The sequence below is a fragment of the Hylobates moloch genome, unplaced genomic scaffold (genome assembly GCF_009828535.3).
Source record: "Hylobates moloch isolate HMO894 unplaced genomic scaffold, HMol_V3 SCAFFOLD_4, whole genome shotgun sequence".
In the NCBI taxonomy this organism is placed as follows: Eukaryota; Metazoa; Chordata; class Mammalia; order Primates; family Hylobatidae; genus Hylobates; species Hylobates moloch.
In genome coordinates, this window is record NW_026652279.1 from 42543815 (window position 1) to 42559374 (window position 15560).

The following is a 15560-nucleotide window of genomic DNA, read 5'->3' on the forward strand; positions in this document are numbered from 1 at the left end:
AGCTGTGGCAAGCAGAAATGGGCCTTGCCTTCATGAAGCTCACAGACAGAAGCCCCATTTTTTTCACCATCATTTAGTGTCTTTTCGTGATGCTAGTCAATTTAGTGGTACTTTACTTGATCTTCCTTCATTTTATTATAACATTTTTGAGGTATATAGATCACAATTTACACATAGCATTTCTGGGTCACATAAACCATAACATAGAATATATATATATTTGCATCTGACATGGTGTGTGAAATTCTAGTTAATTTCTACTATTAATAAGATTACAGTGACTTCCCTAATTTTGTTAGTCTTCACAGCTATAGCAGCACATTTGTGCATTGTAGATCCTGAAAACCTACAATATGGTTGTCAAAAAGTGAAGCCTGGGCAACACAGTGAGACCTCATCTCTACAAAAAATAAAATTAGCCAGGCCTGGTGGTACATGCCTGTAGTTAGTTGGGAGGCTGAGGCGGAAAGGAGGATCCCTCGAGCCCAGGAGTTTGAGGTTGCAATAAGCTGTGATTGCAGCATGGCACTCCAGCTTGGGTGACAGAGTGAGACCCTGTCTCTCAAACAAAACAAAATAAAAACCAGGTCGGGCACGGTGGCTCACTCCTTTAATCCCAGCACTTTGGGAGGCTGAGGTGGGTGGATCACAAGGTCAAGAGATTGAGACCATCCTGGCCAACATGGTGAAACCCCATCTCTACTAAAAATACAAAAATTAGCTGGGTGTGGTTGCGTGCACCTGTAGTCTCAGCTACTTGGGAGGCTGAGGCAGGAGAATCACTTGAACCTGGGAGGTGGAGGTTGCAGTGAGCCGAGATCGCGCCACTGCACTCCAGCCTGGCAACAGAGCGAGACAGACTCCATCTCAAAAAAAAAAAAAAAAAGAAAAACCATTAACTATTCACTTCTTTATTCACCCATCTATCAAACATCGGTGCGTGCTTTGTGCCAGGCATTATGCTAAGTACTAAAAATATCAAATCTATAGAATCAAATAATACATAGTCCTCAAGGAGACTCAGAAAAAATAGACTTGGGACCAAAAATAGTTCCAGGTAGTGAATGCAAAAATAGAAATAAAGTATACCAGGTCTTGGGGTGGCACCTTTTGCTTGGTGGAAAAGGATGGCAGGAGGGGACTTAGCAAGACCTATGAGTCAGGGAGAATGGCGGTGTGTGGGAATCTGGGAGGCTGGACTAGGGAGAATCAGAAAGGATTAATAGGTAAGAGATTATGTCAAAGGAGCAGAATGAGTGAGGTTGAGAAACAAGGAGCACAGGAAGTCAGGAACAGACAGAGGAATTTCAGAATTCAGGAATTTGGTGGAGGAGTAGGGCTGAGTGATGATGAATTTGTAGTTGGTAGGTAGTGGAGGTGGAGTTGTTAGAACAGATAAGGCCAGGGAACTGTAAGGGAACGTGTTAGAAGCATTGTCAAAATGGGTGTGGAGGTCCTAAGGTACAGGAAAAGAGTTCATTTGTATCTTTTCCTCAATTTCTCATCTATCTAAACTTGAGAAAAGCTTCAGGTTTGTCCTCATAACTAAAATATTATATGCGCTAGGAAAAAAGGTATAACTATGAAATAAACTGGTTATCTGAAGACAAATGTCCTATTTTTGTCCCTTTCAAAGAGGTAATACAGTTTGTACACAGTTACAATCCAATCAAGATTTGTTTGCATGAGCAGTTCCAGTGCTGAAATATCAAAAGCCTTTTATAGTCCTGAGAATAATTATATTGCACACCTGGATTATAAGCAGCAAATTTAATTTTTAATAACAGTCTGAATATAATTGATTAAAACAATGCCAGACAGTGTTGCAGTAAAACTCAATGAGGGTTGCTTTGGTCACTGCTGCAAAATAATCTAGATCACTCCCATGCCCTTTTCTGGAATAATGCATCCAGTTCTGTCCAGGCACCCTGTCAGCAACAGTGCCATGTCCCTCAATCTGAACATGCAGTTTGTACTACTCCCAAACAAAACAGCCTGACATTTCTCAATTATTTAATGAGCTGGTACACAACTAGCTTTCCTTAAAAAGGTAAATCCCTGAGCAGAGCACAGCATTTCAGTGTACAGGGTCAGCAGATGCTGACTACAAGTACATGGAGGTTCTCATCAGGGCTTTTGGGGAATATTAACAAGTTTTCATTGGCTTAGAGACTGTGCTTGAAGCCAGAAAACTCATGTTTCAAAAGCCAGAGAGTTTTTTGAAAAGACAGACATTTACTAGTTGTGTGACCTTGGCAAGGTATTTATTAGTATCTCTATGTCTAAGTTCTTCGTTTATAAAACAGGGATCCTACTGGCACCTACTACTGAGCATTAAAGGAGATAGTATATGTGTGGCACTTGAAACAGTGTTTGGCATTTAGTAAGTATGCAATAAATGTTAGTTTTCATGATCGTAATCACATTATCCTCATCAGCCTGGAAACTTTTTCAAAAACTATCTGTATGTAAACTACCTTCCATCCAAATCACCAACCTAATGTTTATTAAGACTGTCCTACTTTACCATTGAATAAGGAATGTGGATGTGTAATTACTACATTTATCCTCAGCAATAGTCATTGCTTTGGAATTGGCAAAACATTCTTTTTGCACATCATCCCTTCAAATTTACATTTTGCAAAACTAGAGCAAAACTTTGTTTAATGTAAATATTTCTTGACATACCAATTCTATACATTGTACAAATTGTCTTTATTTAAACAAAGTTGGATTCTGCTATTGCAATTCTCATGTTTTGTTAATTTTATTAAGATGTAAATTTGCCCCATCAGTCCTGGTTTAGCATTTGCAGTTTATTAACAGAGAAAGAAATAGTTAACATGAGGTTTAGGGAAAAGAATGTAGAATTCCTTACTGAAAGACTATTTCCTACAGTTGACCAATATTTTTCTCATAAAGAGCAGCAGAACCTCCTGGGAAGTCTTGGGAGAAGAGAGGACTCACCTGATTGTGATAAAAACCAGGCACACCTAGTTTACAAGCCTCTAGGTTGAGAGGTTCTTTAAGATTGTTCATAACACAGCATTGACGAGGCCAGGGATAGTCAGCATCATTATTCTCAGTCCGGAAAGCAGACGTGTATTTTTGCCAGTCTGATGGGCCATTTACGCCACAGCAATTGTCCTGTCAGTAGATGAGAGATACAAAATTCTCTTTCGTGGTCCCTACTAGAGCCATCAATGTAGCAACTGACATTTTGTAGAGAAAGAAGATACAGAAAGTGTACCGTATCTTACATTTACTAAGAAATCCCCAAATGACAGCTGAAGGTATTGATAACTTACAACTTACATTTTACAGTTTGTAAAATACTTTTTACACTTGTTACTTTACTAGTCATTAGTGAGCCGTGTAGCCATTGACATGTTACTTAAACTCTCTAGGCCTCAGTTTCCTTAACTGTAAAATTGGAATATAGTACCTATCTCATAGAGTTTTTTTAAGGCTTAAATGAGTTAATATACTTAATGTGCTCAATACAGTGCCTGGCTTATGGTAAACTCTTAATAAATGTTAATTTTGATTGATACTGCACTAATATATTGATATAACAATGTGAGAGAGGAATAATTATTCTGATATGTCTGCTATATATAATGATATATATATTATTCTGATATATATAAATGAAAGAAATGATAGAAATTAATGGTCAGAGAGTGGAATGTTCTTAGTGGCACAGCTATTGGTGATGGCATGCTGGCTATGGTCATGGAAGAGGGTGGAGGTGGGGAGGAAGACAAAATCTTTGGAATGGGGTAGGACAAGGAATTGTGAGACTAAATGTTGCTGAGTCATCCATGTGGCTGCTGAAGTTTCTAGGTGGGATATCAGGAGTATGACTGAAGAGGTAGACAGTGAGATATTGAAATCCCTAATGAAGGCAGGAGAACAACTGAGGGTAGGGAGGCTGGTAAGTAATGACAAGGAGGGATAAGGGGTGATGTAGATCAAGGAAGCAAATAGTATGGCAGCCAAGGGGAGCAAGAAGGACACCTAGCCAATTTCCAGGTCCTATGGTACATGGATATGGAGGAAAATGAAGGGCAGGTAGTACTCCCAGGAGATAGCCGAATTTCCAATGAAGCAAGAAAAAGATAGTAAAGAGTTCATAGAAGGAGTGGTGGCTATAAGGGAGTTTGCTGATGACAGACTGTAAAAAGTTGGTGGTGGGGTGTGGAGTAGGAGCAGGGGCCAGTGAGAAAGCTGGGTCAGACTGGTAGTTATGTAGAGGATAACAATTTGTGTACAGAGGGCAATGTGGGGGTGATGGTGGATATTCTGGAAGACTTGGACTTTTGATGGCATTGGAGATAAACATGGACATAAACTATGATTGCCAGTTGGAGAAAATTAGGTGATCAAATCAAGACATAGTGCCTGGTCCTTGGCAAGACTAGCTCACAGGAGTTGTGAAGAGGTACCAAAAAGGTGAAACAGGCAGTAATTACCCCTCAAGTTCACTGTGGGGTAGAGAAAATGTTTTTCTTTTAATGTAAATGATACCTGAGTTCTAAGAGGGAGAGTATACGATTAATCTAAATTTCTTGACAAAATCATTCCAACAAATGTAAGCTAACCATCATGGCTTGAAATAAAATATAGGGTCCCACTGAATCATGTGTATGACACCCACTCCCACCAGTAAATAAAAATGGCATCTCCCCAAGACCGCAGGTCTTACCTGGAGCATGAGCCTGTCCCAGGTTTTGGTGACTCCGTTGTTTTTCCACTGGTCATCATTGTTTGGAGGGCTGTTGTTTTGGTACCTCTCTAGCATCTGCTTCAGGAAGAGGTTGGGTGTGAACTATAGTAGAAAGAGGCAACACAAGAGGGAGAGTTAGCACACTAATTTTCAAGGAGAGGAAAATATTTTTCTCTGTCTGTTCCTGGGGACACTGAACATTCTCTCCTGGAGCAGAACTGTACTCAGAGGCACCAAGTACAGCTGGCTGAGGTTGGCGTAAGTCCCCATGCAGAGAAGAGACTCTCATCTTAGAAGAAATCACTATGAGGTCAGGGGAACACATACTATAGGGTGGCTTAGGCTAGGGAAACAGAGAATGGGAGAGAAAGAAAGATGTAGAATTGAGAGCAAGTCTTAGTTGAGGTAGAACAGAGATCCTCCCATTGGAAGGCCCATGGCCATGGCAGAGAGGTGAAACCCACAGGAGATTATACACTTTTGCCCTGGGAGTCAGGCCATCTGGGTTCAGAATTCTTGCTCTTTCAGTTGCCAACTATGTCACTTTAGACAAGTCATTTTACCTTTCTGTCTCATTTTTTTCATTTCTAAGATGACAAGAGTGATAAGAGTGATAATGCCTATTTCATAGATTTATGAGGATTAAGTAAAATGATATATGTATTATTACTGCACATATTGGATTGCCTGGGCACATAGTAAGGGGTTAATACATGTTGGTTGTTATAATGATGATAATTCATATTATTTTGCTTTTTGAGGTTGTACTCACAAAGTCTCGTTGCGTTGCTGCTGTGATACAAGATGCCACTTCAAAGGCATATACTATAAACATCAGAATGAAATACTGGAAGGGAAATAAATGAGATAAAAGAATTACATTTACCCGTCAAAGAGCGACTTGCCCAAATAATTATGATTTTTCAGCAAATTTGTCATATAATCATGTAATCATTCATGTAGTTATTCAACAAACCCTCATTGATCAGTGGCTTGGATTGGGGCTTGGTGCTAGTCAGCTCACTTCTCTCCTTTTCTCCAGAGAACAAATAGTCATTGAATACAGAGCTTCCTCAGTCCAGTTTCCTGAGTTTCTATTTTAACTGGGAAAAACAAGTACAAGAGAATGAACTGGCGTGATGTGTGCGCGCACACACGTGAGTGTGTGCATTTACATGCATGTGCATGCTCAGTGAGTGGCAAGAGAGTCTTAGTGTATCACATACAATATAGGGCCTCATAAATCCCCTTTAATTTTGGAATTTCGGAGAAATTTTCTTTACAATTTGCTGAAAATTTAGAATCACAGAGTTCAGAAAAAGATGAACTGGATAATGTTGAACATCTAGGGTCTTTCCTAACAAGCATCCAGTCTCATCAGGGGAGAGGCAGCCTCCAAGTGCAGAGCGATTTGCGGGTGTTCTTTCACACGCACCCGCACTCAAAGTACATTGGCTCAGTTTAGTGAAATGGCATTTGCTGTGTGTGGTAGTGGTGTTGTGTGTGCGCGAGCATGGGCACATGGGTGCATGTGCACGTGATACCTCCACATGACAGTGACCCTATTTCTGGCTGGAAAATATCTGAACAGTAAATGACCTCTGAATCTGGGATGGAGTGTGTTTGCAAGAGTTCCATCTTTGCCTTCCCCAGCCTTGCACACACTCTTGGGAGAAGGGACACTGTGGTCAGTGTCAGCAGGGCATGCAGGGAAAACTGTCCTCCTCTTTGGGTATGGGAGGCTCTCCAAGTAGGACCCTCTGTTGCCCTCACTAAGCCCAGAATAAAGCTCTGGCTACAGTCAACAGCAGGAGCACCTTCAGAGGCCCCAGAACATTTTTTCCAGTATTAGCTGCTGCCTTGCCCCTTGCCAAGAGCTTTGCTGGCTCCTCATAAAGACGCTCCAGAAAGGAGGCATGCAGTGAGGTGTTTCCTCCTTTAGCCCCTTTGCCTCCCCAGCTCAGTTCTCCTGGCTGTAAGGCATGCACATGGCTGGCCCAAAGTGAGGCTGGGATGCAAGCGAATTTGTCTTTAGGAACACCTGTGTCTCCTCTCCCTTTTTCCTGTATTCCTTTCCCCACCCACCAAAAGTGGATACTTTTGCCCTGGAACTTACACACAGTAAGGAACCAGAGAATGTAAATATTCTGTAATCCGCTGGAACCAGGACAATGGTTAGTTCAATGGAAGAATAAACTAACAAGCACCTTACATCGCTGGACTCATTCTGTAAAGGGGGAAATGAGGTCCTGCAGCATTTGAATAAAAGGGTTATTTCGGGGGTGGGGGATTGGAGGCATGTTCCATCATAGTGTGAAACTGCTGCCCTAAGTATTGGGGCAGAGAGTAGGGGTCCAGGCCTAACACTGAGGTTTCTCAGCTCTGCTGCCTGCAAATTTGCTTTCATCTGCAAAGGCAGGGCATGGTCTTGCTGTCTGTGGTTTGGGGCAGAAGCCTCTCCTTGATGCACGGAGTTAAAGCCCCCACAGGCAGGTATGAGCTGAAGGCTCACTCTACAGTAGTGCTTATCAAGGTTTTCTGGGGTCCCTGAAAAGCAGATTGGATGATAATGTGGGGAGTATAGGCTATGATAGGGAATCATCAACCTTGAGCTCAAAAATCTTTGAAAGCTTATACTTTCTTTTAAAAATGTATGCATATTTTGTATTTTATATCCTAATATATTAATGCCTAATTAATATCAAAATGTTTTAAGCAACTTATTGCCAAGAGAAAAAAATCTAATGAATGAATTCTCAATGTGTCTCTCCTTTGGCCTATATAGCTCCTAGCTGTACCTACTGGGTGTTTGCAGACACCAGCTGTAGAGGCACAATATGGAAAATACTCATCAGGTTACCCTCAGGTGTCTCCCCTTTGGCTTCTCTGTACTGGAGCCTTCTGGACTTGCAATAGCGGAGGGCATCTTTGCCTCCATGTGGACAATTTCACTGCAGGGAAAGTCTTCCCCTCCTCACCCCTCATCTGGTACTTCCTGCTCCCCAACCGAAAGCCAAAACATTGCTCAGTGAAGAAGAAAGAATCCATTACAATTGGCTCAGGGAGACAACTCCAGAGAATTTTGAGGTCTTACCGCCAGAAGAATTTTCCTGCTGGACTTCACGATACCTACAATGCCTAGAACAGACAGGCAGAAGAGGCAGATGCCCACAAATATGCCGATCCAGGCAGCCCCATAGATGTCATCGTTGTCGGTGGCTTCAAGCAGTGGGTAGAGGCTGTGTTGGTCAGATACAAAGAAGATGCACTCCGCGGTCAGGGCAATGCCGCAACACTGGGGGCAAATGAAGGGTGGGCTCCATCAGGAGTGCAGCTTTGGGAAAGGGGGTGGAGGGTGGGGAAGGTAAGAGTGACTGGCTCCCTTTCCCATACAGGCTTTATGCAACTAATCTAAACTCCCCATTGCCAGGAAATCAAACAACAACTTCCATCCTACTAACTGGTTGCATACATCCCTTCACATATTATTGTGTCAATTTAGTAACAGACCCACACAATTTCAGACCATCCACAATGTCCTTGGGGCATGAATCACTCAAATAATGCCTTCTGGTATGAGAATGATCTCCCCCGCCCTCATGTCATGACCCACATTTCTGGGTTGTAATATTTGAGCTGGTCCTGGTCATATTTATCAGTGACAACTGAGAGGAACCTTGCTGCTTCTCTTTGCCAACACCCACATTTTATAGATGAGGAATCTTGGCCTTGAAAGGTGATGGCCAGAGTCATATGGGGAGTCAGAGGGAGAGCTGGGCCAAGAGCTCTGGACTCCAAAATAAATGTTCTTCTATGCCACCAGACCCACACAGTGTGGCCTCTGTATTATTCTTACACCCTGGTACTGGCCTCTGTATGAGGAGAAAAGATGCAAGCATCTGTCCCAAAAAACCTTAACAGCAGAGTCCCATGGAAATCAAACCAAGGTGACATAGAAAAGATACAGTGAAGTGTGTTCGTAGTCAGGGTGTTTAGACACTGACTGTGGTTGACATGACTCCTTTTAGATACTTATATTTTAAAGTTGGGAGGAAAATATCTATTTTTTCAACCATGATCTTTTGACATACAGTTAAATTCTAGCTAGCATATTTACTAACACATTTCTTAAAATGAAGCAAAAATATAGGAAGCCAGTAATTACAGCATTATTTTCCTTTAAACTCTTACTTTTGATTAATCTAGAGTTATGATTACAGGAAGAGCAGAATTTCCTGGAAAATAATCATTACTTACACCAATAATCACATTTCCAAAAATCAGCAGGCCCTGGAAGCAACGAACAGTGGAGTCGTCTTTGGCCATCTTCAGGATTTCCCACAAGCTGAAGGCACTGTTGAAAGCATTACCAAATAACTGCTACAGTTTCTGTAACATGAGTAAACCATGCCATTGCGTATTGCCTCCTTGTTCCCAAAGCATCCAAACCAAAGCCATATAATCTTTTAGCAATGAAGGACATTTGATTATTGAGCTTAGTAATCACATAACTTTTATAAAGAAGGAAAAGAATATAGCCTTCCAGAGCCTGGTCAGTGCCTTTCAGGAGTTCTTTCAGGCAAGGAGTGTGCAGAATGCATCCTTCTGAGTGGTGGACTGAGCCCCACAAGGTGGAAAGCACAAGAGGTAGACCTGAGGTGGTGACTGGGCAGGGCCAAAGCACACTGAGGGTCCCTGGCGTAGCCCTCACTGCCCTTGGCCATGACAAATGGAAACCCAAAGGGTAAACTCATGGCCAGAGTTAGTGGTTGCTTCCCATGTGGACTGTAGGCTGCTTTTAAAAACTATCATTTTCTGAGTATTTTATTATCTTCAAAGAAATAGTTGGCAAATAAAAAAGTGCCCCATTGTATATGAGGGGAAGTGAAAACGGGGACTAGCATTTACTTCCTTCTGCCAGGTGTGTGCCACTCCACCAGGTGCTTTGCATGCACGCGTCTAATTCTCATAACCCAGTCAGGTGGAAAAAGAAGAAAGGTGAGGAGGCTCCATTTTGCAGATGAGGAAACTAAAGATTAAATTGGTGAATTAAGTTCCCTGGGGTCACACAACCAGTAAGTGGCAGAGCTAGGCTAGAGACCTTGGTGTGTGTGACTCCAGAGTCCACATGCTTCCCCACAGCCCACAATGACTCCCAGAAACTATGTATAGACTTTGGTGCCATACACAGCTGAACATGGGTCTTTCACCTCCCTGAGGATTTTCTGGAAGGAACACAAAGGTAAGCGTGTGGGTCAATCACTTGGGCTTCCGCACTTGAAGCACCTTGAGAAAAGCCATCTACAGCTCTCAACATTTAATCAATTCATGCATTCCTGCTGTAAATAAAAGATGTATTAAATGGTTCAATATGCATTCTGAGGCATACAAAGACATGTAAGGGAGATTATTGTATTCTAGGATTTTTTGCGTTAGTAGGGAAACTAAGATGCATTCCCACACAATCATACTACACGTAGTGAGACGGAATCCTGTGGGAGTCCTGAGGCGGGAAGACGTAGGTCTTGCAGGATGTGTGTGGTTTGATACGTAGAGTAGAGGTGGATATGTGTGGGAGTGAGGTGGGGGTGTGTGACATTCCAGGTAAAGAGAAAGGGAAAGTTAGGGAGTAGAGACAGAAGAGCAAGGTGCCCACAAGATAGCAAACCAGTCAATTTGGCCAGAGTCTTAGTTTTGTAGGGTAGCAGTGGGAGGCAAACCTTCTATCTGTCTCAAGCCTTGATAAATTTTAACCTCATTTTTACGCTGTAAGTATTAACAACCTTCCAAGTAAGTTTAGACATCTCTAAATATTTTCCTTTATCTGTTTACCTGGGTAGCTGTGACAAGTTGAGTTAAAATTTATGAGCATTTTTGGCTCAGAATTTGGCACACAGTGGGTACTCAATTCATGTTTGCTGGAGAAATGGAAGAATCTGGGCCATTGGATCTCTGTGTAGTTTCTGCTTAGAAATGCCATTCATTTCTTTCTGCTTAGAAATTTCATTCATTCTTTCCAGTTATTGTTGCGTGTTAGACTGCACAAACTCCCCCAAGGGGGAAACTTACTCATGTAGCTGGCTGAGTCACATTGTAAAGTTCATTACTGGTATGTACAGACATTATTCCTGACCAGTTGGGTTAGTATCTAAACTAGAGACCAAAGTAAATAGACTGTGAAAGGTAGGAGTTCAGATAACAGAAGCATAGAGAGGAAAGGGCAGAAATCAGTAGAGGCCAAATTCAGCACCGATATCAACTCGTACTGATTCTGTACTGTGTGAAAGAAGACAGTTTCTTCTTTCAAGAACTTTATTATTATTATTATTATTGTTATTATTATTAGTGACAGAGTCTCACTCTGTTGCCCAGGCTGGAGTGCAGTGGCATGATCTTGGCTCACTGCAACATCCACCTCTCAGGTTCAAGCTATTCTGCTTCAGCCTCCCTAGTAGCTGGGACTACAGGTGCCTACTGCTACACCTGGCTTTTTTTTTTTTTTTGTATTTTTAGTAGAGATGGGGTTTCACCATATTGGCCAGGCTGGTCTCGAACTCCTGACCTTGTGATCTTCCTGCCTTGGCCTCCTAAAGTGCTGGGATTACAGGCGTGAGCCACTGCGCCTGGCCTCAAGGAGTTTAAAGTGCAATTACAGCATGGGTTCAAAGCAAAAATGACTGTGCACATCAAGGGGACAAGGAGGGCTGTGGAGAAGGACAGAGGCAACACTGAGGGGCTTTATTGGTCCAGAAAGGAACTGCAGGGGCCCCAATCAAGGGAGATGGCCTGGGTGACCCAATTATGCCCCGTGACATACAGACTTCCAGAGATGACTCTGCCACACACAGTTTAGACAACCGGAAAAGAGCAAATGAATATTCTATGGGAGAATTGCAGGAGTCAGAATTAGGGTGGAAAACGCAGATAAAAGTGGAAGAAAAGAAGGAAGGTAGAAACTTGCTCTGAGCAAAAAGAAAAGCATAAATTGAAGAAACCTAGGCAAGGACGTGACAGAAAATGCCAGGGAGGCAGCCCAGCTGTGGGTTGGTTATCGGAAGGTGGTAATGTATCGGTGGGCAAGGTATTCTGAATTTTCTGGCCACTAAAATGTTCTCCTTTTTCACTATGCATTCTCTTCTTCTCCCTTAGGCCTTTGGTATCAATGGCACATGATAATTTAGCTACTCCTGTCTTCCAAGATAAGGAAATAGTGATGAAAACTGCCATTTTATTGGGCACTTACAATGCTCTTGGCACTATGTTAGGCATTTGATATTCATCTTCTCAACAGACCTGAGAGATGGGTATTTCAGGTCTGCATTTCCTATTGCTGCTGAAACAAATTGCCATGAACTTCGTGGCTTAAAACAACAGAAATGTATCTTACAGTTCTGGAGGGCAGAGGTCTAAAATGAGTCTCACCAGGCTAAAATCAGGGCTGTGTTTCTTCCGAAGGATCTAGGGGAGAATCTGTTGTCTTGCCATTGTTTGTATAAAGAAAAGGGGCTGGGCATGGTGGTTCACACCTGTAGTCCCAGCAGTTTGGGAGGCTGAGGCAGGCAGATCACCTGAGGTCAGGAGTTCAAGACCAGCCTGGCCAACATGGCAAAACCCCGTCTCTACTAAAAATACAAAAATTAGCCGAGCATGGTGGCAGGTGCCTGTAATCCCAGCTACTTGGGAGGCTGAGTCAGGAGAATCGCTTGAACCTGGGAGGTGGAGGTTGCGGTGAGCCATGATTGGGCCACTGCAATGGGCAACAGAGCAAAACTCTATCTCCAAAAAAAAATAAGATAAGCTTGGAGAGATTAATTTGCCCAAGGCCACATTGCTAAAAAGTGCAGAAGCTGAGACTGAAACACAGGTCTGCCTGGCCCCAGATCATTTGCTAAACACTCTACAGTTTATAAAGTCTTGCTATATAACAAATGCTTTCAGTAGAAATAGAAACACCTGGCGTGGAGAGACCAGACACATTTCCCTGCTCAGGTGACTCTACCTTCGCAAAGGTCGGAAACACTAGGCCTTTCTTCACTCACATCTCCAGCTTCTTGTCTCTTTAGCCCCTTGACACGATGCTCATATTTGCATATTTCCCCCAAACTCAGTGCTGTACCCACATGCTTTTCCAGAAAACCTGTCTAGATGTATCAAAAATCTACAGCTCATCCACCTACCCCCAAGACCAGAATTCTTAGAAGTAAAATGTTCAATGTGCAAGTCAATGAGAGGTTAGCATTTCATAGCTTCTACTTGGCCACTTGTATTTTAGACTAGACTGGTGTCTAGAGGACCTAAAACATTTGCTGCATCCCCCAAATGGCCACAAATGTCAAGAGAGAGCCAAGTGTAGGCTTCCAGTGGCTCACAGCATAGTCTAATGTCTAGTACAATGGTGACTGCACTGGACTTGGCATCAGAATGCCAGAGTTCAAGTCCCAGCTTTGTGCTGTCATTATCATTGCTGTGTAAAGTTGGACAATGTTTTTCTTAGTGTCTACTTCCTCATTTATAAAATTAGTAGACTACAACTTGTTAGATGGGGTTGCTGTGATCACTAAATGAGATAAAAGATACAAAAGTAATAGGTAAGCACTAAGATTGTTTACACATATAAGAAACTATTAATTATAACCAGAGGATATTTAGGAAGGGCAGGGTATTGGGTTATGATTTTGTTTTATGCATCAGTGACCCCAGGGGGATAGAAGGGAGGTTTTAACAGTGACTGGTCTCACAGCCAAGGGCTCTTAGATTGAGGAGAAGCAGACTTCCTTCCACCTTCCCTCTGTTCACTGCACAGGGGTTGCTCTGCTCGAGGGACTGGGAGGCTTACACAAAGATACCCATTTGTACTTCTTTTTTATTTTCCATAGATGAATTCATGAGAGAGAAGGAAAAACACTTCCTAGTTGTGCTTGGGGTGCGGCCAGAGTCAGGTACCAAGCTGCACATCCACATGGGAGGGGCCCGCCTTGCATGCCATTAGCATTCCTGAACAGTTAACACTCGCCATTGGGCCTCATCCCTCTGCCTTTGGCCAGCTCTAAGGCCTCTGCCCCAGACTGCGAGGTGATACAGAGATGGCCCCTGAGGTTGTCCTTGTCCTGGGGCCACTTTCTCCCTGACACAGACATTACTCAGAGAGGATTCTGCTCTGCTGCCCTTTTGCATTCTTTCCTCCCATTGCCAACCTGTGAAGGGCATCCTGCACTTTATTGCAAGAGTCTCTAAAGTAGGAGGAGGCATTTGGGACCCTGTTTTATTTGTCTTTCTAGGTCCAAAGTGGCATAGTACCTGACATATAGTAGGCGCACTCAATTATTTTGCTAAATAAAAGGATAAAGTAAATAAATAAATGTTTATTTGAATAAATGAGTGTGCAGATTAATAATTTGCCTAGAGCTTTGTTGAAGAGCAAGTTAGAGAATATGGTGAAGTGGAACGAATGTGGGCTTTGGATAGACCTGGGTTTGAATCTTAGCTCTACCACTTACTAGTTTTGTGACCCCAAGAAGTTACTTAATCTTCTTGAGCTTTATCTTCAAATGAGTATAGTAATACTTAACTTCAAGGGTTACTATGAAAATTAAATGAGAATATATGTGAAGTTTTAATACAATATTAGTTACCCAATACTAATTTTGCTTATGTTTGTCTTATAAAGGAGACAGACTAGAGCTAATAGCCCAGTGGTTGGTGAAGGTACCTAAAACCAGTGGTTTATTATTATTATTTTTGTTATACAGAGCAACATTTTCAAAGGAAATAGGGAAATATGATTTCAGTAGGGAACTCTAATATATGAAATCAGATCAGAATGGTACTTCTCTAGCTGAAACGAGAGTAGGAATCCTGGGCTCACAGAGCATCTTCTCACCAGCTCTAAACCTCCTAAACACATAGCTAGCCCCAGAGCGATTGGAAACTACTGTTCTAGAGCTAAAGGAAAAGAAAGAAATAGGCAAATTACTGAGCTCAGAAGACAGTTACCCAAGAAGTAAGAGCACACTCAAAAGTGATGTTGAAAAACTGGTCACAACGTGTAAGCTGACCTTACAAAGCCTGTGTCAAAGACTCCCCCCTGCCCCCCATTCAATGGAAGACGTCTAGAAAAGTCCTGGAAAACTGAGACAAGTGAGTTTCCTTTTATAATACATTAGCTGGATGGATCTTCAGGAAGAGCTGCTTTGTTGGCACACTTAGAGGAAAGGTGACACAATTTCTACAAAAGGAAAAGATCAGCCCTGGCTGATGTTTAGGGTTCTTTGAAGATTAGTAAATGCCTGTGCATAGGGGTAGAGTAATGCACTTTTTTTAGGTTAAAAAAGAAAAGCTTTGACACAGTTCCACACTAATGGATATTTTTTAAAAAAAAAGACATTATGAATTTGTTGACCTTTCCAGAGAGGATAGGCACGGAGAAAGAACAAAAGGGAAGGACAAATGGTGACTTCTCTACACACAGAATATAAACTGTGGTGTTCTCTAGGGCTTGGTAGTAGTTTTGCCTTTGTTAATAACTTCTTGAGTTTTGTCTCTGCCTGCCTGATAAAGAAGTATTGTAATGAACACCTTGAGCTGGTTAATTTTGTGTGTCAACTTGGCTGGGATATGGTGTTCAGTTGTTTGGTCAGATATCAGTCTAGATATTGCTGTGAAGATATTCTTTAGATGTGATTAACATTTAAATCAGTAGACTTTGAGTAAAGCAGATTACCCTCCATAACATGGCTGGCCTCCTCCAATCAGCTGAAAACCTTAAGAGCAAAAACTGATGTTTCCTGAAGAAGCAGCATTTCTGCCCTAAGAGGACTGTAACATAGAAACT

At 42.2% G+C, this 15560-nt stretch overlaps 1 protein-coding gene across 1 annotated transcript in view; it reads right to left on the reverse strand.

The window, feature by feature from the left end:
* UPK1B (uroplakin 1B) overlaps positions 1–15560 on the reverse strand; it is a 29485-nt gene that overhangs the window by 7679 nt on the left and 6246 nt on the right. The window contains exons 2-6 of the mRNA XM_032149118.2: positions 8987–9083; positions 7824–8024; positions 5502–5576; positions 4709–4831; positions 2968–3147 (exon numbers count right to left, since the gene is read on the reverse strand). Coding sequence (XP_032005009.1) covers positions 2968–3147; positions 4709–4831; positions 5502–5576; positions 7824–8024; positions 8987–9055 — 648 coding nt within the window. The 5' untranslated portion in view covers positions 9056–9083. The remainder of the gene's footprint in view (positions 1–2967; positions 3148–4708; positions 4832–5501; positions 5577–7823; positions 8025–8986; positions 9084–15560) is intronic.